The following is a 24,020-nucleotide window of genomic DNA, read 5'->3' as shown; positions in this document are numbered from 1 at the left end:
TTCTCTACAACCAGAGAGGAAGAGGCGAAGCGAGAGGGTTTACTCCGCCCAAAATCTGTCCACGAAAATAATTCCACGAAGTGAGGAATTTGTGTATGGAGGCCAATGAGAGTGTCGAATTTGGTTAAAAAATATATATATATTGCAAATTTGCTACGTGAGATTTATTTGATCGACTAGAAGTTTCGTAATGCTTAGGTTGTTACAAGTGTACTGATTTGAGTGGACGCACGTGGCATTCCAGCAACTTTGAACACATATCTGATATCAGAGTTCTGTCCACTGTTAACACGCGTATCTGCCCTCTCATTGGCTATAATGGTCCCACCTGATCTGGCGTCCTCCTGCCTGTCTTCCGCCTTTGTGAACAACGACTCCCGTTGTTAGGGTGGAGACACGAGCATCTCGTCATTATAGCCACAATCTCTGCTATACCGCCCCAATAGCCTACAACCACCAACGTGCCTATAACAGATGTAAATAGTTGGATGTCATTTAATCAACACAGTATAGATATGTTTCAACCACACAGTGACACCATAATACAATTGCAGTGTTCAGATCTTCAAACTGATGGCAGTTTGAGGATTGCATAACAAGCGAACAATCTAAGATACAGGACTGTTTAGCTAGCACGGACTGGCGATATGGCCAAAATATAATATCACAGTATTTTACATTTTTTTGAAGGCATGGTGGTATTTGATGGTATTTGATGTTTTCGAATAATACACGTTCTACATTTTCTTTGGGTAGGTTGCAACACATGCATTCTAAGTGATTTCAGTGGGTCTTTCTCCATTCTGATTGTTTTATACTGTTCAATTAAACTTCAACCAAAAATACTGACGACGATGAGACAGTCTACAGGGAGGAGGTCAGAGACCTGGCAGTCTGGTGCCAGGACAACAGCTTCTCCCTCAACGTCAGAAAGACAAAGGAGCTGATCGTGGACTACAGGGAACAGAGGGCCGAGCACACCCCCATTCACATCAACAGCTCTGTAGTGGAGCGCTGTAGTAGAGCGGGTCGAGAGCGGGTCAAGTTCCTCAGTGTCCACATTACTACAGACCTATCATGTTCCAAACACACCAATACAGTCGTGAAGAGAGGACGACAATGCCTCTTCCCTCTCAGGAGGCTGAAAAGATTTGGCATGGGCCATCAGATCCTCCAAAAGTTCTACAGCTGCACCATTGAGAGCATCTCGATTGGCTACATCATCACTTGGTATGGCAACTGCTTGGCATCCGACCGCAAGGCGCTACAGAGGGTAGTGCGTACGGCCCAGTACATCACTGGGGCTGAGCTCCATGCCATCCAGGACCTCTATACCAGGTGGTGTTAGAGGAATACCCCAAAAAATGTAAATGACTCCAGCCACCCAAGTCATAGACTGTCCTCTCTGCTACCACACGGCAAGTGGTAACGGAGCGCCACATCTGGGACAAAAAGGCTCCTGAACAGCTTCTACCACCAAGCCATAAGACTGCTGACAGTTAATCAAATGGCTACCCGGACTATTTGCATTGTCCCCCTTTCATATTTTATTTGTTTTGCACTGACATTCTTGCACTGGCTCTATGCACACTCACTAGACTACCCACACACTCACACATACTACACTGACACTTTAACACACACACACACACACACACACACTCATAAACTACGTACACTCACACACACAATACACGCACACACATGCATATCGACGCCACTCACACACTTTTCACATACGCTGCTACTCTGTTTATTATCTATCCTCATTGCCTAGTCACTTTTACCCCTACCTACATGTACATATTACCTCAACTACCTCAACTACCTCGTACCCCTGCACATTGACTCAGTACCGGTACTCCTTGTATATACTGTAGCCTCGTTATTGTCATTTTATTGTATTACGATTTCCTTTTTTTTGCTAATCTTTTCTTAGGTAAGTAAGCATTCCTCAGTAAAGTCTACACCTGTTGTATTTGTCGCATGTGACAATATAAGTTTTATTTAGTTTTATCTCTAAAATCACAATAATCATGCTATTGTTTATTTTGTTTTTTACTTAGCTAGTTTAAAATAAATATGAACTCAGCAGAAATGTTAAAATAGGTCTTTGAAAACTGAATAGAAAGTTTGTTTAATAATGTATTTGACCAATGGAAAGCTTAGATCTACATAAATCATCTTAAATTATCTGAAAATCTGAAAATTGTGGTGGAAAATTATGTTTTATTTATTAAGACAGTACACATATTTCCCCCGTTTTTTGTTGTTGACGGTCCACCATTAAAGCTAGTTGAGGAGGAAAATGATGCCTTTTCAGCCTGAATGGAGGATGCTTTATGTACTAGCCGGACAAGAGTGTATTACCGAGAATGAACATCAATCTTAGAGATCTAGTGGCTACTATCGGCTGCCTAGGCTACTACCTGCACAACTTTATTATATATATTATTTTTTTCTTTTCTTTTTTCCCACAACTTTCTTAGAGTGTAACAGCCATCCAAACAGTTCCTCTTTAGCTGTAGGCTATGGTTTCCTGAGAAGAACAAAAAAGCCCTGAGTGAGCTGTATTGCCAGTGGGTGGAGGCCACTCAGGAAGGCTCTCCAATTCCTGCCAAGAGCTGACGGAAACCAGCCCTCTCCTGCCTCCAGACCCTCTCTGAGCATTGTCTCACAGGCAGCTAGCTACATGGTGAACTTATCACCATAATCCATCTCCTCGTCCTCCCAGCTCCCTCCTAGTCCATAGTGTATCTCCTAATGTTACAACACAATCATTTGGAATTGGCAAAGCCAGCACTGTACAATAAGCATATGCTGTTACTTTAGCCCTAAATGCTATGAGATCACCAGCCTTGAGCGCACTCACACCATTTAAAAATACACCAAAGATGGCTGACTCTATTTCCTTTCGAGGCAAGAGGCTCAACCCGTGTGTTGGAGTGAACTCCAGCTTTCGACAGCCCACCGTGGGCAATGCGATTTTTATGTCATAGAGTGCTCTGCAGGGGCTCAGCTGACACCTTGGCTGCATGATGTGTGTTAGCAAGAGATAAAATACCTTCACATACCAAAACATGGATATACTAAACAGTCCAGCACTGACACACACACTGACTACAATTTATACCTTAAGTAAGAGCATTGGCATTGTACAAATAGGGAATCTGTGAGTGTAGATAAAGTGAAATGTACAAACTACTATAAATAGAAGCTCAATTAAAGGACCAGGTAGTGTTGACATGTAGGAAAATTTGAATCATGATTAATGGCCAGAATGTATGTACACAATAGGGTCTATGGTGAGTTGATATACAGAGTAGCCTAATGAAAAGAGTCTGTAAAAATGAATTGGCCTTTACAGAGACTGTTTGGTTTAGGTGCAAGGCTGCCATCTACTGTTTAATAAACAATGTTCCGTATACAAGGATTTATTGAAACTATACCATAAATCAAAATCAGACCTAAGAAAAGTGTTACCAAAATGTTCCACAGTACATGGAGAAACATAACATTAGCCTTATAATATTGAACACAATCACGGCTCATATATTTCTACATCACTATAACACTGCTGATTCATTGTGGTCTGACGCTATGCAAATGTGGACAACCTGCCTCGTATGATACAGCATACAAATTATGTTTTGCATTGTAAAACTCAGATTGAAGAACACAATTTACTGTTAAGAACCCATAGGGGGGCGCTCAATTGGCCCAGCGTCGTCTGGGTTAGGGGAGGGTTTGGCCGGGGTAGGCAGTCATTGTAAAATAAGAATTTGTTCTTAACTGGCTTGCCTAGTTAAATAAAGGTTAAATAAATAAAATAAATTATATATATATATATATATATATATATATATATATATATATATATATATATATATATATATATATATATATATATGCTTATAATAATTACAGGTGTAGGATCTTCATTTGATCACTCTTGTTGCTGAGAATTTTTCTACACCACAGGAAATTCAGATGAGCTTTGTGATTTACATATATTCTTTGAAAACTCGCACTAATATTAACACATGGTTATATTAACAGTATTGCACTTTTCATGTAGCCTAATTTTGGCCAGCAAATAGCCAAACCACCAATCAAGTAACATTATGGACTAAACGTTCAAATCCTGTTGCTGCAGAATTATTTTGCTGTGACACTACTGATCAAATTAAGATCCAACATTTGTACTAAAGCATTACTAGTCAGCTTTAAGTAAAGTGTTACCAAACATTGCTCTAGAGATGAAAGCCTGCAGTGGCATAGGAAGGAAATCCCTGAGGACTATAACCAATGTGCAGTCTAAGTGCATATGGAAGGGAATTGATTTCTGATTGGCCAAGAGTATATTCTTTACTTATCAACCTCTCCACAAGAACCCAAATACAGCCCCATGAATCTATCAGTGCTAATACACTTATTCCCCAGCCAGCTCCACTACGTATTCAGTTCCTGAATGTATTGATAGGTATGTTGGGAACACAGCCTACTTTTACAAATCACTGGGTAAATACTAAGTTAAAAATAGTACAACATTTATATTGTTTCAATACTTGACAAGTAATTATGTATGGCCTAATTACTTTTCTATTCTAGTACCAATTACTGCTCAGTATTATCATAGTTATTCATCATGAAGAAGGCCCAGTAGTAGGAAGTGAAATAGCGTAATGGATACTGACTGTATGTCTTTGTATTGTTACAGTATACCTCACTTATTGACTAATGGCCAAGGATAAAAAAGGAACTGCACTGTAACAGGATGTCTGAGAAAATAGCTCAATGGGCCACAGCTCATCGACGTGGAGGAAAAAGAGAAAGAGTCATACATTATTAAGCAGCAATCTCAGAAAAAATACAAGGTAATTATTGTTTAAGTGGTGCTTTTTAGTTCCTCTTCCTTTAGATTATTTATTTATTAACCTCAAATGTGGTACCAAAGGGAATGTGTTCCAAAGTGTTGGTAAACAATCTTTTATATAACCTAGGATCTATCGGTCTAAAATGACAGCAAAACCATGGTGAACATTTCTAACTATGTCATAACAAATTTGATACATTCAGTGCTCTAAATCGAGTTAGGCCTCATACTGTATGACTAGTTCTGCATGAAGGAATGAGTGGAGCAGACAGGACCGTTTGCCCATACAGGTAATTGCTATTAGATCCAAAAAGCAAAGGCCTAGTTTCGCCATCAAGCACTGGGAAATAATTGGATGGTCGTTGAGTTTGCCAAGTTGCTTATAGTCTAATCACACAGAGCTAAGTGTCAGTGAGTGCATTCAGATTACCGGCGGCAGTACAGTACACATTGAAGTGAATTTATGTGATGGACCCAGCTAATATTGGCTGTTTTAGCAACAGTTAAAAGACAAAAATGAAAATGGCATAATGTGAGCTAGAGAGGTGCAAGCACGTACTCATACTTCCAATGGTAGTGACGGGATGGTAACTATGTTTTGCATGTGCAATTTGCACCCTAGTTTGATTCAAAGTATGCTGCAACCTCAACCTTTCAGCACATACACAAATCAAAAGGGATCACATACAAATACTGTATATACCTGTATGGTATATTGAGAAAAAAACTAACATTGACATATCAGAATGATCTACTTTATCCACAGCATGATTAGATTTGATCTTCTCCACAAGCAAACTATTATTGAAACTGATACCAGTTACTTTGTTACTTTGTTTGGATGGCGTGAATCTATCATTACGGGACCACTTCACTTCCTACACCTAAATGTTGTAGATATACAAATCAATACATGGCATCCTGTCAGTAAGTAGATTATTTTCCCTGGTCTGGATGGCTCTTATTTTGAAATCTAGGCTGCTTAATAATAGCCCATTGCAGAGAGAATTGAGAGCATTATATTTCACAGTGCAGAGAAATTGGGGCTTAATGATCACATACAGGTTCATTATGAGAGAGAGGAGAGCAACAACAGACTCAGCCAGAGACAGAGGTCTACACACCTATTGCTCATTCACAAAAAAATGAAAAAAATGAAAAATCACCACCACTACCTGTAGCAAATGACAAATCTGATCTTCCTCAATTACAATCCAATTGTCTTTGTTCAGACGTTTCATGCTGCTAAGGTTATTGATGCTTAGTGTCATTGATTTTCACCATTATTACAGTTACTTTGGTCCCTTTCCAAGATTGAACCGTTACACTGCCACAATGAGTCCTGTTGTTTGGACCAAGGCTGGTCTGCTGCTTCAAGGGCATACGCTGTCACGCTGTACTAAAGTTCTTTCAATTAAAAGTTCAATTGAAAATACAACATAAAACTACACAAAATAATCAAACATTTGTCAGAACGTATTCAATCATTAACCAATGGAAATAGTACAACATTTCTCACCATGGAGTACATCTATTTTGGGGTATGGTTGATTGTGACAGAAAAAGCTAACTTTCAGCATTAATAATGCCACAGGGAAGTTGAGAAATCAGTTTTCACTCTTTCTTGAGTTTTGTGAAATAAACAAAGGAGTAAGCAGATCCTATCAATCACTTTAAATGACTTTAGCCTTTGTCAAGCATTGGGGTTTTCTACATCAATATGACACTGCTGATTCACTGTGGTCTGAGGCGATGCAAATGTGGACAACCTGCCTCGTATGATACAGAATACAAATTACGTTTTGCATTGTTAAACAAATATTGAAGAACACAATCTACTGTTAAGAATCCACCTGGACCATATGAAATCATGGGTAAAGAAATATACAAAGCTATAACAGACACACACAAAGTCATGCAGAATGGCTTTGTATCGCATCTTTGTATACATTACATCATTGTTTTTTTTACTACTGTAGTATTATCATAGTGGCAGTTGATATATTTCTGTGTGGGCAATCTACGTACTTAGTCCTCCTTGTCAGTCCACTTTCTCCAATACAAGTTGTATTTGAACAGGAGTTATGGCATGAGTTAATAGACTCGGCTAAATGTTATGACATTCACAGTGTGGCAAACGTGATTTTAGACTGACCGTAATGCACTACTAAAGACCAAGTCATCATACCCTGTCACTAGATATCACTATATGATAAGTTATGTGATGATGATGCATGTAATATTACTAAATGTAATGCCTCAAAGTGATAAGGCTGTGTGTTTTGTCGTTATTTAATCAAATAACTACAACACAAACCAGGTTTTGAAATTTTTTTGGCAAAAACTAAGTAATTTAAACAACTGAAAACCAACAAAATCACACTACAGGCAAGGGTCTATTTGCCTGGCGGTGTTCCCTGAACAGCTGATCTGAATGCACAGAGGGAAACTCATAAAGGTCCTCTTCAATAGGCTTGCACAGTAGGGTACTTAGCAATCACAGCTGGCTCTAGGTGACCCTCTTCATGCACAGTCCAGGGGCAATTTTGCCAACAGAGAACATTAGAGAGCTCCTGCTATCAACTACTGTACAGTACACACACACACTAACTTTGACAACAAACACAAAGACAAGAAACTCTCTCACACCCACAGACACACTCAAATAGACACAGTAACATAGACACACACACAGAGACAGAATAAAGGGCACTCACGAGCATGCTCCATGACTGGAAGAGGAGAAAGCGATCACCCTTGTAAGCAGATCCTTTCTATTCCTCGTCTCTCTCTCTCTCGTGCAGGGAGATATCTCTCTCTCTCTCTCTCTCTCTCTCTCTCTCTCTCTCTCTCTCTCTCTCTCTCGTGCAGGGAGATCTCTCTCTCTCGCTCTCCCTCGCGCTCTCCCTCTCCCTCTCTCTCTCTCTCTCTCGTGCAGGGAGATGTCTCTCTCTCTCTCACTCTCTCTCTCTCTCTCTCTCTCTCTCTCTCTCTCTCTCTCTCTCTCTCTCTCTCTCTCTCTCGCTCTCTCTCTCTCGTGCAGGGAGATGGCTCTCTCTCTCTCTCTCTCTCTCTCTCTCTCTCTCTCTCTCTCGTGCAGGGAGATGGCTCTCTCTCTCTCTCTCGTGCAGGGAGATGTCTCTCTCTCTCTCTCTCTCTCTCTCTCTCTCTCGTGCAGGGAGATGGCTCTCTCTCTCTCTCTCTCCCTCTCTCTCTCTCTCTCTCTCGTGCAGGGAGATAGCTCTCTGACATTCATCAGTGTTACTCGCTGCCTGCCTCTCTGCAGTGGACCTGACCATGAAGCAGCACAGGGGGATGACACAACAACCATTACCTCCATTAGCAGGGCCTGATTGAGCCAGTCTGGAACCTTCCTGTCCACTGGGGCTTTTAGCTGCAGCCTGAGGCCACGGGAAGAGAGACATTTAGAGGGAAGGAGAGGGGGGGGGGGGGGGGAGCTCTGCAACCTTCATTAAAACCAGACTAATTCCATTACTGCTATTCACCTACATTTTTAGATGATCTCTGCACCCCAGACTCCATGTGTCAATACCCATCACGATCATCAGAGAAAGAACGGGAAAGTTATGTGAGGATGCTTGAAGTCGGTGAACAAGTGGGTTTGAGGGATCCAATCTCCACTGTGTGAAAAATCTTAGATTATTTTTTGAAGCTCAGTGCTGAAATTGGACATTGTTCTAAAAGAAATAAGTCATACTTGACAAGATAACGACTGCAAGTACTGCCACTTATGTATCCCTCACAACCTGTCTTGTCTCCCAGGAACCAACAACTGGTAATGTAATAGCTGAAGAACCATGTGGGTTTTTTTATGTATTTTTATTTTACCTTTATTTAACTTGGCAAGTCAGTTAAGAACAAATTCTTATTTTCAATGACTGCCTCTCTGACGGCCTAGGAACAGTGGGTTAACAGCCTTGTTCAGGGGCAGAACGACAGATCTTTACTTTGTCAGCTCAGGGATTCGATTTTGCAACCTTTCGGTTACAAGTCTAACGCTCTAACCACTAGGGTACCTGACGCCCCAGGGAGCTCTGCAACTTTCATTAAAGCCAGACATTAAAGCCAGGGTTGACATGAGAAGAGGCCTCAAAGGCTTCAAAGAGTTTCCAAGTCCTTGGCCCTTTATCGCACCTGACCAGCTTGATGCCCTTTATTGCCCCTGACCAGCTTAATACCTTTTATTGCCCCTGACCAGCTTGATGCCCTTTATTGCCCCTGACCAGCTTGATACCTAATTTAGGACATTGTGTAAATTATACACACTAAAAATAAACCCCAACAAGGTGCCAACTTGTGCCCTGCTAACACTCCCATCCCTAATGGTGCTAATACTGAACCGCATTACTGAAATAGCTGCATATTCTCAATTCTCAATGTCAAAGTCCATGTTAAATTTCCACCAGTGTTTCAACAAAAGGTAATTGAATGTATTTAATAATTATTGTGTGAACAGCATTATTACAAGTTACATCATTACAACATGGTGACAATATCCTCCATGTCCTGTTGGTCTTCCAGAAACGAATTACCTAAAGTATGACATTAACTGAGCTGAGTTACTGTTTGACAGTTGGGTTTCTCCACCCCCCACCAGGTGTCTCCCATTTCCCTCCATTTTGCCCTGTGTACATACTATATCTGCGTTTTCTGTTGATCTGCTGCTAATTCGTCTTATCTTGTCAAGTCTTACCAGCATGTTCTCCCGTTTTCCAGTATCTCTAGTTTCTGTTTTCTAGTCCTCCTGGTTCTGACCATTCTGCCTGCCCTGACCCTGAGCCTGCCTGACGTTCTGCCCCTTATTGACGCTGTCTTGGAATACAGACCTCTGCCTGCCCTGGACCTGCCGTTTGCCTGCCCCCTGTTTTGTAATAAACATCTGAGATTCGAACTGTCTGCCTCCTGTGTCTGCATCTGTGTCTCATCCTGAGTCGTGTTAGTTCAAACTGGCTATGACTGACCCAGCAGACTCGGACCAGTTCCACAACTCTGTCTCCTCACAAGGAGCCACCATTGGAAGACACTAGGAGTTACTTCAAAATCTTATGGAAGGATTCCAGACCTCGGTAGAAAGCCATGACCGCACTTTCAACACATTGCTGGAGCAATTCCGCGGATTGTCTATTAGGCAGCCAGCCACAACAGTAACCTCCCAGCCTCTCAGTAACTCTCCCCAGCCCACCCCAGCCTCCCGAGAACACTGCTTACCTCCTCCGGAGCGCTACGCTGGAGATTCAGGAACCTGTCGGGCATTTCTCTCCCAGTGCTCCCTCATCTTCGAGCTGCAGCCCTCTTCTGTTCCCTTGGGCCGCTCGAAGATAGCATACCTTATAACGCTGATGCCCGGGAGGACCGGTCAAAATCTCTCTGGGTACTCATTGACTCTGGGGCCGACGAGAGTTTTATGGACATTACCCTGGTGTCAGAGCTGGGAACCCCAACTCAACCCCTCTCCATTCCCATGGACATCAGAACGCTGGATGGGTGCTCTATTGGCAGAGTCACCCACAATACGGTTCCTAACAACCTGCGAGTGTCAGGTAACCACAGTGAGTCAATGACATTTCTGCTCATCAAATCTCCTTAGGTTCCCTTGGTTCATGGCTCCAGAGGCACAATCCCCTTATTGACTGGACTGTTGGTTCTATCAAGGGTTGGAGCCCATTCTGCCATGCTCATTGCCTGAAGTCGGCTCAGTCTGCACCGGGACGTCTTCCTGTGGGCTTTGGAAAAGCCTCAAACATTTCTGCCGTTCCCGCTGAGTACCAGGACCTCCTGGAAGTTTTCAACAAGGCCCGTTCCACATCGCTCCCTCCGCATCAGCCCTATGACTGCATTATCGACCTTCTCCCGGGCACTACACCAGCTCGTGGGTGGCTTTATTCCCTGTTGGATCCAGAGACCAAGGCGACGGAAAGGTACATTGAGGACTCCCTGGCTGCAGGGTGTATCCGTCCTTCTGCCTCCCCTTCCGGCGAAGGCTAACCGGATGTTTATCCCGGACTCTGCCCGTTCCCCTGTCCTGGAATGGGCTCATTCCTCTAGACGTGCTTGCCATCCTGGCTACCGTCAGACCCTGGCCTTTGTACAACAACGTTTTTGGTGGCCCACCATGGTTCCTGACATCTCCGCATTCGTCACTGCCTGCACTGTGTGTGCTCAGAATGTGCCTGGTGCCATATATCCCTGGACTTTGTCACTGGTCTCCCTCCATCAGATGGCAACACCACTATCTTTACGGTGGTGGATAGGTTTTCCAAAGCCGCCCATTTCATTCCCCTTCCCAAGTTACCCTCCAGCCAAGGAGACGGCCCAGCTCATGGTGCAGCACATCTTCCGGATCCATGGACTTCCGGTGGACACGGTCTCCGATCGTGGTCCTTAGTTCTCGTCCCGGTTCTGGAAGGAGTTCTACACCATTATTGGGTCAGTGGCAAGCCTGTCCTCCGGTTTTCACCCCCAGTCCAACAGCCAGTTGGAGCAAGCCAATCATCTCTAAGATTCTTAGCCCCTCTGCTGTTCGTCTTCTGTCTTATACCTGCGGTTTTCTGTTGGTCTGTTGCCAGTTCGTCTTGTCAAGTCTTACCAGCGTGTTCTCCCATTTTCCAGTATCTCTAGTTTCTGTTTTCTAGTCCTCCTGGTTCTGACCATTCTGCTTGCCCTGACCCTGAGCCTGCCTGCCATTCTGTCCCTGTTTGACACTGTCTTGGAATACCGACCTCTGCCTGCCCTGGACCTGCCGTTTGCCTGCCCCCTGTTTTGTAATAAACATCTGAGATTCGAACTGTCTGCCTCCTGTGTCTGCATCTGTGTCTTATCCTGAGTCATGTTAATAAGACCCAGCTTACAAATCTACCCTTTGTGTGTTTGATGATGACACCCACGCACACTTTGTTGCCCTGTGACATGGCATTGCCGTCTCACAGGGCCACAATTTTGCATTCAAGAGAGCTCTTTACACTTGGAAACTTGAGCAAAGAAGATGTTCGAGCTGTTTTCCCTGCCTCCCCCGCAGGTTAGTGGGGGTAAAGCCAGGAATAGATGTCTGTTCATGTCGCTGCCTGAGGGACAGGCTCAAGAAGACTAATTTACTGTAACGTTATGCCAGCAGACTGAACACTTCACAATGGCAGGCCCTTCAAAACAGATTGAACTCAGATAAGTTGTCTAACAGTGACTCTCTGGCACAACTGTAAACTACTTCACAAAGAGATATTGAAGTTGTAACTTCAATGAGTTGGGTGAAAATACTTGTCCTACTTTATCCCAGAAGCTTCACTCTATGCGTGTCGGTCACAACTCAAGATGAGGATATGACTCGAAAACAATGACAATAAAACAGGAATGTAGTGGGACAACTTGATCCGGACATAAATATGTTCTCTCAAATTAGACATCAACCAGGTTCTCCAATCCATGAGCGGATATGATCAACAGCTGAGGGAAGATCATTTCAAGGGAGGAGAATTATGGGATGGTGTTCTGCTGTGTTGAAATAGTCTCAGTCAGCGAGAGACAATTAATTGAGCACATCAGCCGAATCACTCTGAAATGATCTTAGTTAGATGCAGCCATCTGTGTAACCACACAGCTGCCGGCATAGAGATACGGTATATAGCTTATAATGTTCTAATTACATTGTTTTTTGGCTAACTGCTTCGATTACCCTCTTTCACTTTCAGTTCCTTTCTGGCACTTTCCAAGTCATCCCAGGTTAGGGACTGATTGCTTTAAGAGAAAGAAGCTCAGTTCCCTTCACTCCACTCTGCGGTTTCAATCCAGCACCGCCCGCAGTGACTACAGGTCCTAGTAAAGGGTTGTACTTTCCTAGAAAATCATTTCCCCCTAACTAATCCAGCTGTAACCTTGTAGTAATTAACACACAAACATAGCATGTTTTGATGTTCATTGATACTATATTACCCCACCAGTTAGGCCTGTTGAGAAACCAAGGAGCCTGCTACAGTACAAATTCTCACAGAATGTAGTCTGAGCATCTTTTACATGACATAATGTACATTGTTAATGGCCTAGCTATGATTGAATGCAATGCTGGATATGTTGAAAACACAAGTACTACCACAACATAAAAAGCTGTATTGTGTTAAACATAGGCAGTAGCAAAGGGCACAGAAAGTCTGATACGTAGTCATTTGGGGTGTCAAATTTAAACTAAATGTCTATTTTGGGAGTATTGTACAAAAAGGGCACAATGTGCACAGCGTGCTACACCGCCTGCTACACCGCCTGCTACACCGCCTGCCTCCCTGACCGCGTAATTACATGACTGATTACATGACAAATTGAGTGTAAGGAGGAACAGTCTATTATTTCTAAGTAGACATGTATTGTGGTGATGTGTGGCCTTGTACTATTATGTGTATAAGAAGACCACAACAGTGTTAGATGAATCATTCTTATGGAATAAATTATACAAATATATTTTAGTCATTTAGCAGACACTCTTATCCAGAGCGACTTACATGAGAAATTAGGGTTAAGTGCCTTACTCAAGGGTACATCAGCAGATTTATCACCTAGTCAACTCTGGGATTCTAACCAGTGACCTTTCGGTTACTGGCCCAATGCTCTTAACCGCTAGGCTGCCTGCTGACATGTTGGCTTGAGATCAGTGGAGGCTGCTAAGGGGAGGACGACTCATAATAATGTCTGGAATGGCCTGTAATGGCTGGAACGGAATGGTATCAAACACATGACGTGTTTGATACCATTCCATCCACTCCATTCTGGCCATTATTATGAGCCATCCTCCCCTCAGCAGCCTCCACTGTTTGAGATACATTTGAGATACAACAGACACAGGCAGTGAACTCAAACATAAGGAGCTTTTCCCCCTCTTGTGGCTTTTTCAGAAACTACCACTTCTCCCAGACAACATCCAGCATTTCCTGCCATTACTCTACAGTACAGGTATAGGATCAAAATGTTAGCCAGTCTGCCACAGCAGGAAAATAATCCTGCAGAAACAGGAAATATTAATTATTTTGCGGATTCTAATGAATGGACATTTTTGTAGGGGTTGCTATTGGGGGTGATATTGCCTTCTCCTGTTGATAAAAATAACTTGAAACAAAATGATGTAGATCATATTACCATATTGGCAAAAGCCTTGACATTGTACGCACGTATTGTGTGAGAACATTATGACCACATCAATGGTCTTGTGAAATATGTAAACATTGTCACACCTGTGTGGGTTAAATCAAGAAATAAAACAGATATGGTGTTCATACTGCTCTTCTGAACGTTATGGAATATCTCACAAACAAAGTCTGTCTTCCCTAACCATCTCAAATTAAATCAAATTGTATTTATCACATGCTTCGTAAATAACAGGTGTAGTCGACTAACAGTGAAATGCTTACTTAGAGGGCACGTCCCAACAATGCAGAGAAAAAAAGAGAAATAATAGAAAACAAACATAATACTCTGTGGTGGAATAAATAACATGGCTGTTACTCTGACGATTAACAGCCCATTCTCAGCAGAGCCTATTTAACCTCAGAGGAACACAGCTCCATAAAGACTAGATGTATTATATCACTAAAGGCCTGTGCACTGCAGAAATGACAACAGGAAACCACTGCAGCATTGGGCAACTTAGTTCAGTGTAAGGGTCATTCTAGAGAAGGGGCCTCAGCAACTTCTCTCATGGCAACATGATCTCATGATGCTGTCTTTGTCATTGTCAGTTCATGACATCAACTACATCAATTCATTGAAAAACATGCGGTAAATTATAGTGAATTCATGATAGAGTTAATCAGCAAACATCAAATGGTAAATTTTTGGACTTTTTACATCTAGGCCTATATTAGAAAACAAATACAAATGGAGGTGTGTTGAACAGTTAAGTTTGTGACTGAAATTATAATGGGGAGTATCAGAGGCCTTTTAAAATGTTCTTTTAAAATATAACAATAAACCCACAATCAAAAATGACTGTATATCCTCATTTGATAAGGGAGATGTGTAGCCTAATGTATTCAAAAACAGTTGTAGGAATACATCTGCAGGTCAAGACCTGCCATTCAATTTCTTCCAAAGATACTTTTAACTAACTCCCCTTTCATCTGTGGTACAACCTTGTAACCAATTTCAGTGTCGTTCATTAAACTCTATCTTTTTCATTTAACTAAAATAAATAATTACTTCAATTTCAGCAAGCAAAACTACACTGAACAAAAATATAAACACAACATGTAAAGTGCTGATCCCTTTTTTCATGAGCTGAAATAAAATAAATATTCCATACGGATACAAATGATATTTATCTCAAATTTCGTGCAGCATTTTTTTTACATCCCTGTTAGAGAGCATTTCATCCTTTGTCAACATAATCCATCCACCTGACAGGTGTGGCATATCAAGAAGCTGATTAAACAGCATGATCATTACACAGGTGCACCTTGTGCTGGGGAAAATAAAAGGCCACTCTAAAATGTGCAGTTTTGTCAATCAACACAATGCCACAGATGTCTCAAGTTTTGAGGGAGCATGCAATTGGCATGCTGACTGCAGGACTATCCAGAGAATTGAATGTTAATTTCTCTACCATAAGCCGCCTCCAACATCATTTTAGAGAATTTGGCAGTACGTCCTGTCCTGCCTCACAACCGCAGACCACGTAGGGGTGGGGGGGGAGGGGTGGTGGTGGTGGGGGTGGGTGCTGAGGTGTATTCTGTCTGTAATAAAGTGCTTTTGTGGAGAAAAACTCATTATGATGGGCTGGGCCTGGCTCCTCAGTGGGTCAGCCTGGCTCCCAAATGGGTAGGCTATCATTGTGTTTACTTGATAGCTACCTACACAAATAACTAGCTAGAACAAAGTGTTAATAAGATAAAAATTCATTCAAAAGATTTAAAAGTAATAAATATAAAAGTTCATTAGGCATCTACCTCAACCGCAAGGCTCTCCAGAGGGTGGTGCGGTCTGCACAACGCATCACCGGGGTCAAACTACCTGCCCTCCAGGGCACCTACAGCACCCGATGTCACAGGAAGGCCAAAAAGATCATCACGGACAACAACCACCTGAGCTACTGCCTGTTCACCCCGCTACCATCCAGAAGGCGAGGTCAGTACAGGTGCATCAAAGCTGGGACCAAGAGACTAAAAAATACTGCCTACATACAGACTGAAATCAAGGGCCACTTTAATAAATGGATAACTAGTCACTTTAAACAATGCCACTTTCATAATGTTTACATATCTTACATTACTCATCTCATATGTATATACTGTATCTTATACCATCTATTGCATCTTGCCTATGCTGCTCGGTCATCGCTCATCCATATATTTATATGTACATATTCTTATTCCATCCATTGAGATTTGTGTGTATTAGGTAGTTGTTGTGGAATTGTTAGATTACTTGTTAGATATTACTGCACTGTCGGAACTAGAAGCACAACAATTTCACTACACTCACATTAACATCTGCTAAACATGTGTATGTGACAAATAAAATTTGATTTGATTTGATCAATACACCCAGTCAGTACAAAGATACAGGCGTCCTTCCTAACTCAGTTGCCGAAGAAGAAGGAAACCGCTCAGGGATTTCACCATGAGGCCAATGGGGACTTTAAAACAATTACAGAGATAGGCTCTGATAGGAGAAAACTGAGGATGGATCAACAACATTGTAGTTTCTCCACAATACTGACCTTATTGACAGAGTGAAAAAAAGGAAGCCTGTACAGAATAAAAATATTCCAAAATACGCATCCTGTTTGCAATAAGGCAATAAATTAAAAGTACAAAAAATGTGGCAAAGAAATTAACTTTATGTCCTGAATACAAAACATTATGTTTGGGGCAAATCCAACACAAAACATCACTAAGTACCACTCTTCACATCTTCAAGCATGGTGGTGCCTACATCACGTTAAGGGAATGCTTGTCATCAGCAAAGTTTTTTAGGATAAAAGAAACAGAATAGAATTTAGAACAGGCAAAATCCTAGAGGGAAACCTGGTTCAATCTGCTTTCCACCAGACACTGGGAGATGAATTCACCTTTCAGCAGGACAATAACCTAAAACACAAGTCCAAATCTACACTGGAGTTGCTTACCAAGAAGACAGTGAATGTTCCTGAGTGGCCTTGTGTTTTAGGTTATTGACCTTAATCTACTTGACAATCTATGGCAAAACCTGAAAATGGTTGTCTAGCAATGATCAAAAGTAATTCTACAAAGTATTGACTCAGGGGTGTGAATACTTATGTAAATGTAGTTCAGAGTAATAATATCTAGATGAATGATAAAGTCAAAATAACATAATCCACCATAACCCAACTTCATATTACAATATTTTCATCAATACGGAACATCCCACTGGGCACGCACTGGTTGAATCAATGTGGTTTCCATGTCACTTCAATTAAATTAAATTGAACCAACGTGGAATAGACGTTGAATTGAAGTGAAGTTACCAAAAGAATTCAGTTAGTGGCAGTATTGTTTCAGCAAAAAGGGACTCTGCTTTTTGATAGTTATTATTTTAACTACACCGAGTATACAAAACATTAACAACTGCTCTTTCAATGACATAGACTGACCAGCTGAATCCCGGTGAAAGCTTTGATCCCTTATTGATGTCACTTGTTAAATCCACTTTAATCAGTATAGATGAAGGGGAGGAGACAGGTAAAATAATTATTTTTAAGCCTTGCAACAATTGTGACGGATTGTGTATGTGTGCCATTCAGAGGGTGAATGGGCAAGATAAAACATTTAAGTGCCTTTGAACGGGGTGCTGGGTTTTTCACGTTGAACAGTTTCCCGTGTGTATCAAGAATGGTCCACCACCCATAGGACATCCAGCCAACTTGACACAACTGTGGGAAGCATTGGAGTCGACATGGGCCAGCATCCCTGTGGAACGCTTTCGACACCTTGTAAAGTCCATGTCCTGATGAGTTGAGGCTGTTCTGAGGGTGTTCCTAATGTTTTGTGTACTCAGTGTATGTAACACATTCTTTACACGTAATGCATAGCATGTAGTGGTTGACATACACTGACATTATCATTTATTATATCTATAAATAAAATGTGTGATATAAACCTTATTTAGGGCGCTGACAACAAAGTGTTATCATATTTTGTGATGTAAGAACAACAGATGTTCAGAGGGTGCAGCCAAACTATAATGTTGACCTTTTCCTATAAAGGTTTGCTGCAATGCACCAAGAACTTGTGGAATTTATCAATAACACTCACCCTCCACAAACACATTGTATTTTTCTTACACACTTTGTGACTCCAACCCAAAGATGGAAAACCTGTCTGACACAATTTCCTGGTTTCCTCTTGTGAAAGTCAGTTAATCCCGCAAACCACTGCTTGCATCATGTTCAGAGTAAATACATTGGGCACAAGGACAACAGGGTGGTCTTCTGCTCTGAATTTATTTATCAGCAAGTACAAAAGCCACTCTGGAACATCACAGAATACTCAGTGACGCAATGGTCTGGTTAATGAGTAACTCAGGGGTTCAGAGCTATTCGTTTTTTAAGACAGACAGCAAGTCCACTGCTGACCTCAGTAAGGCTACAGCAATAGCATGCCATCACAAGGTAAGGCAAAGCTTTCTCAATTCACTTTCAATGTACTTGTACAGAAGTACAGTATTTGAGTTTATAGTGTGTCAAAAAGTTGTGATTCAGGAGACATGAGAGAGGGAATATGATTTGTCTTAATCTATGTAAAAAATATTGACCTCTGTTTATCAAGATAGTGAATGTCTTCAAGTTTTAAATTAAAACAAGGAGATTTACTCTCGCAACACTTCTGGGTTTTATCATACAATACTGTATTTGTTGGAAACGTATTGTATACCTTGTTTAAGAAAAGGGAAGGAGAAGGGAAGCATTCAAACATAGTGTACAAAAAAGAGAATTTCAGCATTTAATTTTTTTTTTTTATTACCCAATATCTTTGCTTACTGTAAACCTAATAATTAATCCAGACCATGTATTCCCAGAAAGAGGAGGCTCTTGTATTTGTTCTGTACTTCCAGAACTCTCATCATTTGGTAGTCATCCAACACAAATAATAAAGTACATTTCATTGGTTATGTTTATGTAACAATATGGAGTGGAGTGATCATTTGAAAAAAGTGGTATTTATGGATAAGTAGGCCTATCCCACTTAGCATGGACTGACGCCGACGTCTTTTGTTTGGTCCAGTCTGTACCAGGCTTAATTTGGCCCAAACTTAGACGTCTATGTTTGGTTCTGATTTGTTCACGTCCAGACCGGATCAAATTTGACCGATTATAGACATCTATGTTTGGCCCAAATATAGGCCGGTCCGGACCAGACGTTGGTGGATGTTGAAATCAAGGCCGGTCCGGAATTCTGTAACCATTACTGAGAATGTTATTGTAGTTGAAGTGGTCTGTTGGTTTACTCTATAGGTTGGACTATGTTGAACATCATTGCCACCAGTTTTAAAAGCTTTAGAAAATGTAATGTAAATGCATGTGATAGATGGGAGCAAATCTTCAGTTGAATGTTACATGGATAGAACAAATATTATTATGATATATTGCTTACTTATTGAGAATGTATGTGTAGTTCAAATTTGGCCATAGAATCGAGTCTGTAAATGATTTTATTTCAACTTTCATTTAGAACCAAAAATGAACCTGATTTCAACATCTGGAAAATACTTATTTTCAACTTTAAATCGGAACCGAAAATGAACCTGAATTCAACGGTTGGAAAATACATATTTTCAACGTCCAGAAAATGTCCTTTCAATGTCTGGAAAATACAAATTTTCAACGTCCAGAAAATGTCCTTTCAATGTCTGAAAAATACATATTTTCAACGCAGGGAAAATACTCTTATGTATTTCCAACTTTCATTCAGAACCTACAATAAATATATTTTCAATGTCATTTTGCTTACTGGGATGTAAAAGTTGTCTAAGCCAAGATATTACTTAGCTCCCCTTAGCAGATCTATACTATCAGAATTTAGGGTTGGACGTATGTTTGGATAGTGGCTAAGCTGTTTTTCTTTGTGGTCAGTTCCCTATGTACTTGCTATGGCCTAACCTCTAACCCACTGACCTCTGCAGCTGAAGGCGAGCCAGCATCCCATTCACTATCCAAAAAGAAAAGGACAGATAAAGTCAAAATAAATCAATCACTGACAGACAGACCTCAGCCAGTGGCGTAGTGCAGTTTCGCTGCCCACGCTTGGACCCCCGCAAGGTCCAAGCAAGCCCGCATTTTGCCATGAGGCTAAGAGAAAATGTTTCTGTTTAGAGCTAATTTCCTGTCCTTCTAAACATGTTTTTAATGGCTTATGACGTGTTCATATGCTATCTGGTGTCCTGATCTGCGGGGGTGTGTTCTAGACAAGTGAACTCAGCTCAATGTTCCAGGCAGTCAATCATGATTTGAGATGGTAAACATTGATAACAAAGCCATGGCTTGAAATAGTAACAGGCACTGACAGAATAAACCATATGAGCCTTTTCTATCTCTTCACAGAAAAATTCAAAGGAAATTTCTGACCAAAAAGACAAACATGCGTCATATATTTTGCCCTCTCCTTCTGCTCTCCTGCCTCTCGGTAGGCCTGGCGAACCGTGTATATGTCCACCCGTTTAACCTCTTTGCCTCTGAGAACGTCAGCTGTGAGACCATCAAAACTGAAGTGACCAAACCTCTGGAGACTGTCCCTTTGACCCCCATTAACAATGACAGTGTGGTGCCTGACACTCGAGACCTCCCAGGCACTGACAGACTGAAACAGAACGTCACTCAACGCACTGCTGTACTGGCAGAGCTGCTCAACTCTCTGGGCCTCCGGATGTACAAGACTCTGAGCAGCAAGCAAAAGGACTCCAACACCTTGCTCTCGCCCATGAACACCTTTGGCTCTCTGGTCACCTTGTACCTGGGGGCCTCCAAGAAAACAGCCATCCCTTACCAGCAGCTGCTGGGCCTGAACAGGGACACGGACAGAGACGACTGTGTCTCCTTAGTGGACGGCCACAATGTTCTTCGCACTCTGCAGGACATCAATTCCCTGGTGGATGGGCCCAAGGATGAGATCAACACTCGTGTGTGGGCCTTTGCTCGCAAGGGCGCTGACCTCTCGAAGGACTTTGTCCAAGGCACCCAAGACTTCTCTGATACCTCGTACATCAGAGCAGTGGATTTCTCCCAACCCCAGGAAGCTGAGACCCAGGTCAACAACTTCATCCAGAAGACATCAGACAGGAAAATCACGAGCTTGTTCAAGGACCTTAGCTCAACCACAGATCTACTGTTTGTCAGCTCTGTCCATTTCAAAGGTAAGCACTCATAGTTTTCACACAAGCCAAAAAACACATACAGTACAATAGCAGTGTCAAAATATTGCAGCAGCAGACAAAAACAATTTTACAAAATACACATCATAAGCTATTTTTCCACTTTTTCAGGCAACTGGAGGAAGGCGTTCCAGACAGAGAAAACTACCATGCAGGAGTTCAAGGTTGATGCGACAACAACTGTCATGGTCCCTCTCATGACCCACACAGGTACCTACAAGTACCTGAATGATAAGGACAGGAAGTGCACCGTGGTGAAACTATCTCTGAGCAAACGTGCCTACATGCTGCTGGTAATGCCTCACGAGGGGAGCAGCCTGCATGACATGGAGTCTCGACTACAGTCAGACATCATCTCTGGCTGGCACAGGCATCTGAAGGAGGGGTAAGTCAGAAAATATCTGAGCTACATCTTGCAATGTTTCTGACAGATTTATGTTATCTATGATGACACCTACAAGTGCTGTATAATGTGCTGCATTAAACATTGATAACTATTACTGAAATATTGGAGCTCAATATATTTCTGTCCAGAGGAGAAAGTCTATTTCTTGACAACTGACACCACTTCACACTTTGCGCCACAAAGATTTGTGGAAAGACAAATCAATCAATCAATAGTAAGCTATCTTAAAAGTAGAATCCTTAATTGAAACAATAACAAAGCCGTCACCCAGCCTGTGTTTTGGTAAAAAGCAGAAGTGTGGGCCTGGAGAAAAGTTATCACTCTCAAATTCACAGACAGAGCAATGGATGCAAGGACTGACCATCCATTATATCAACTTTAAAATTTTAACCAAGGTTTGAGGCCATACAATGTTTGTTTATAATTACATTGTTTGCAACCAATGGAGTAAAATAAGCTTATATTTTGGATTCTGATGGGGTATGACAGTTGAACTAAGCTCATGAGGCATTTCTAAGTTATATTCTTCAAGAATCAATGGGTATATATAATTAATTTATAAGTCCAAAAATGGATGTAGCAACTAAGGATTCCAGCTTTAATGGAACATGTACTGTAGCAGCTATCAGGAATAGGGACAGAAATAAGCACTGTGCAAACTGGTCTGTTGTTTCCCCTGTAGGTTCCTGGAACTGTCTCTGCCCAAGTTCTCCATGACAGCCTTGACTGACCTAAGGTCATTGCTCTTTGACATGGCAGCTGAGATTGAGAAAAGTCTGCTGGGTTCAGATGCTGAGTTTGAGAGACTCAGCAGTAAGAAGCCGTTCAGTGTTGATAAGGTACGATCTAGATTTTCCCTTTAGTGGTATAGGAACAACAAAAATATGTTTACATAAACCTGTGATAGGGAGCAAATAGATACTAAACAGTACCTTTACAAATCGCAGCCTACTATGTGTGGTGAATGCAAATAGACAAAAGAGAGAGAATGGGGGAAAAAACTGTTGGTACTCTAGTACTCCTATAGTCTTTTGCAATAATTTGTTTGAATCTAATGGGGACTTGGAGCTCATTGTAGTAGTGCATCTCTTCCAGGTGTTCAACAAAGTCATGTTTGAGATGTCTGAAAGTGGTGCCGAGACTCAAGACAAGACCCAAGATGAAAGGGTTCCCCTCAAATTCACTGTCAACAGGCCTTTCTTCTTCGCTATTGTAGAGGGAAACTCCAATGCCATTCTCATGCTGGGAAAAATAAGAAACCCGACTCTTTAGGGCTTCTACATCAACATAACAAATCTGTGACCAACTGAAGAAGAATGCACATGAAAGCCTCCTGGATCAGCAGACTTGCGGGTTTATACTGACATATCAATGCAATATTGCATGTTCCCTTACTAGTATGATCATTTATTCCAGGAGTTAAGAACTTGTATAAATCATGTATCATGTTTGTGAAAAAACACAATATTACACTGTATTAAGATGCAATGTATTCACATAGAGCACATTCAAATCAAATAAAATTGTATTTGTCACATGCGTCAAATACCACAGGTGTAGACCTTACAGTGAAATGCTTACTTACAAGCCCATAACCAACAATGCAGTTTTAAGAAAATCCCTAAAAAAGTAAGAGATAAGAATAACAAATAATTAAAGAGCAGCAGTAAATAACAATAGCGGGGCTATATACAGGGGGTACCAGTACAGAGTCAATTTGCATGTAGGTAGAGTTATTAAAGTGACTATGCATAGATAAGAGAGTAGCAGCAGTGTGTGTGTGTGTGTGTGGTGGGGGGGGGGGGGGGGGGGGGGGGGCAGGCAATGCAAATAGTCTGGGTAGCCAGATTTGACTTGCTGTTCAGGAGTCCTATGGCTTGGGGGTAGAAGCTGTTTAGAAGCCTATTGGACCTAGACTTGGCGCTCCGGTACCGCTTGCCATGCGGTAGCAGAGAGAACAGTCTATGACTAGGATGGCTGGAGTCTTTGACAATTTTTAGGGCCTTCCTCTGACACCAATATCTAACATTATGCAGATCTTTGTGTCTAATATACATTGTAGAATTACAGCAATGTACTTACTGTTTGCTATGATAAAGGTAGACATGGTTGATAGGATTATTGAAAGGTCTGAATTTGTATATTTCTATTATGCTAAGAGTTGCAATTTGTGATTGCATGAATAAAACATTGTTTCTCAATATTGTTGAACTGTCCATTTGTCTTGAAAAATCCTTTAAAAAAAGGGAACAGCTAGTGACTATATTTCTCCTGAGACTTAAAGGTTTAGATAACATGGGACTAATAATTACAAACCTTTTCGCAAAACCAGACTGTAAATAATGAAGGCTGATCCCT

At 41.5% G+C, this 24,020-nt stretch overlaps 1 protein-coding gene across 1 annotated transcript; it reads left to right on the top strand.

Annotated features, from left to right (window-relative positions):
- Window positions 1-18,482: 18,482 nt before the first annotated feature.
- Window positions 18,483-23,863, top strand: agt (angiotensinogen). The gene is given in 5 exon segments (NM_001140446.1): window positions 18,483-18,500; window positions 20,430-21,238; window positions 21,368-21,641; window positions 22,345-22,501; window positions 22,758-23,863. Coding segments are annotated over 4 exon segments (1,380 nt in total). The 5' UTR covers window positions 18,483-18,500; window positions 20,430-20,466; the 3' UTR covers window positions 22,935-23,863.
- The last annotated feature ends 157 nt before the right edge of the window (window positions 23,864-24,020 follow it).

The sequence above is a fragment of the Salmo salar genome, chromosome 28, assembly GCF_965601325.2.
Source record: "Salmo salar chromosome 28, fSalSal1, whole genome shotgun sequence".
NCBI classification, from domain to species: Eukaryota; Metazoa; Chordata; class Actinopteri; order Salmoniformes; family Salmonidae; genus Salmo; species Salmo salar.
Note: the sequence above shows the minus strand (reverse complement) of the source record. Positions and strands in the feature narration are given on the sequence as shown.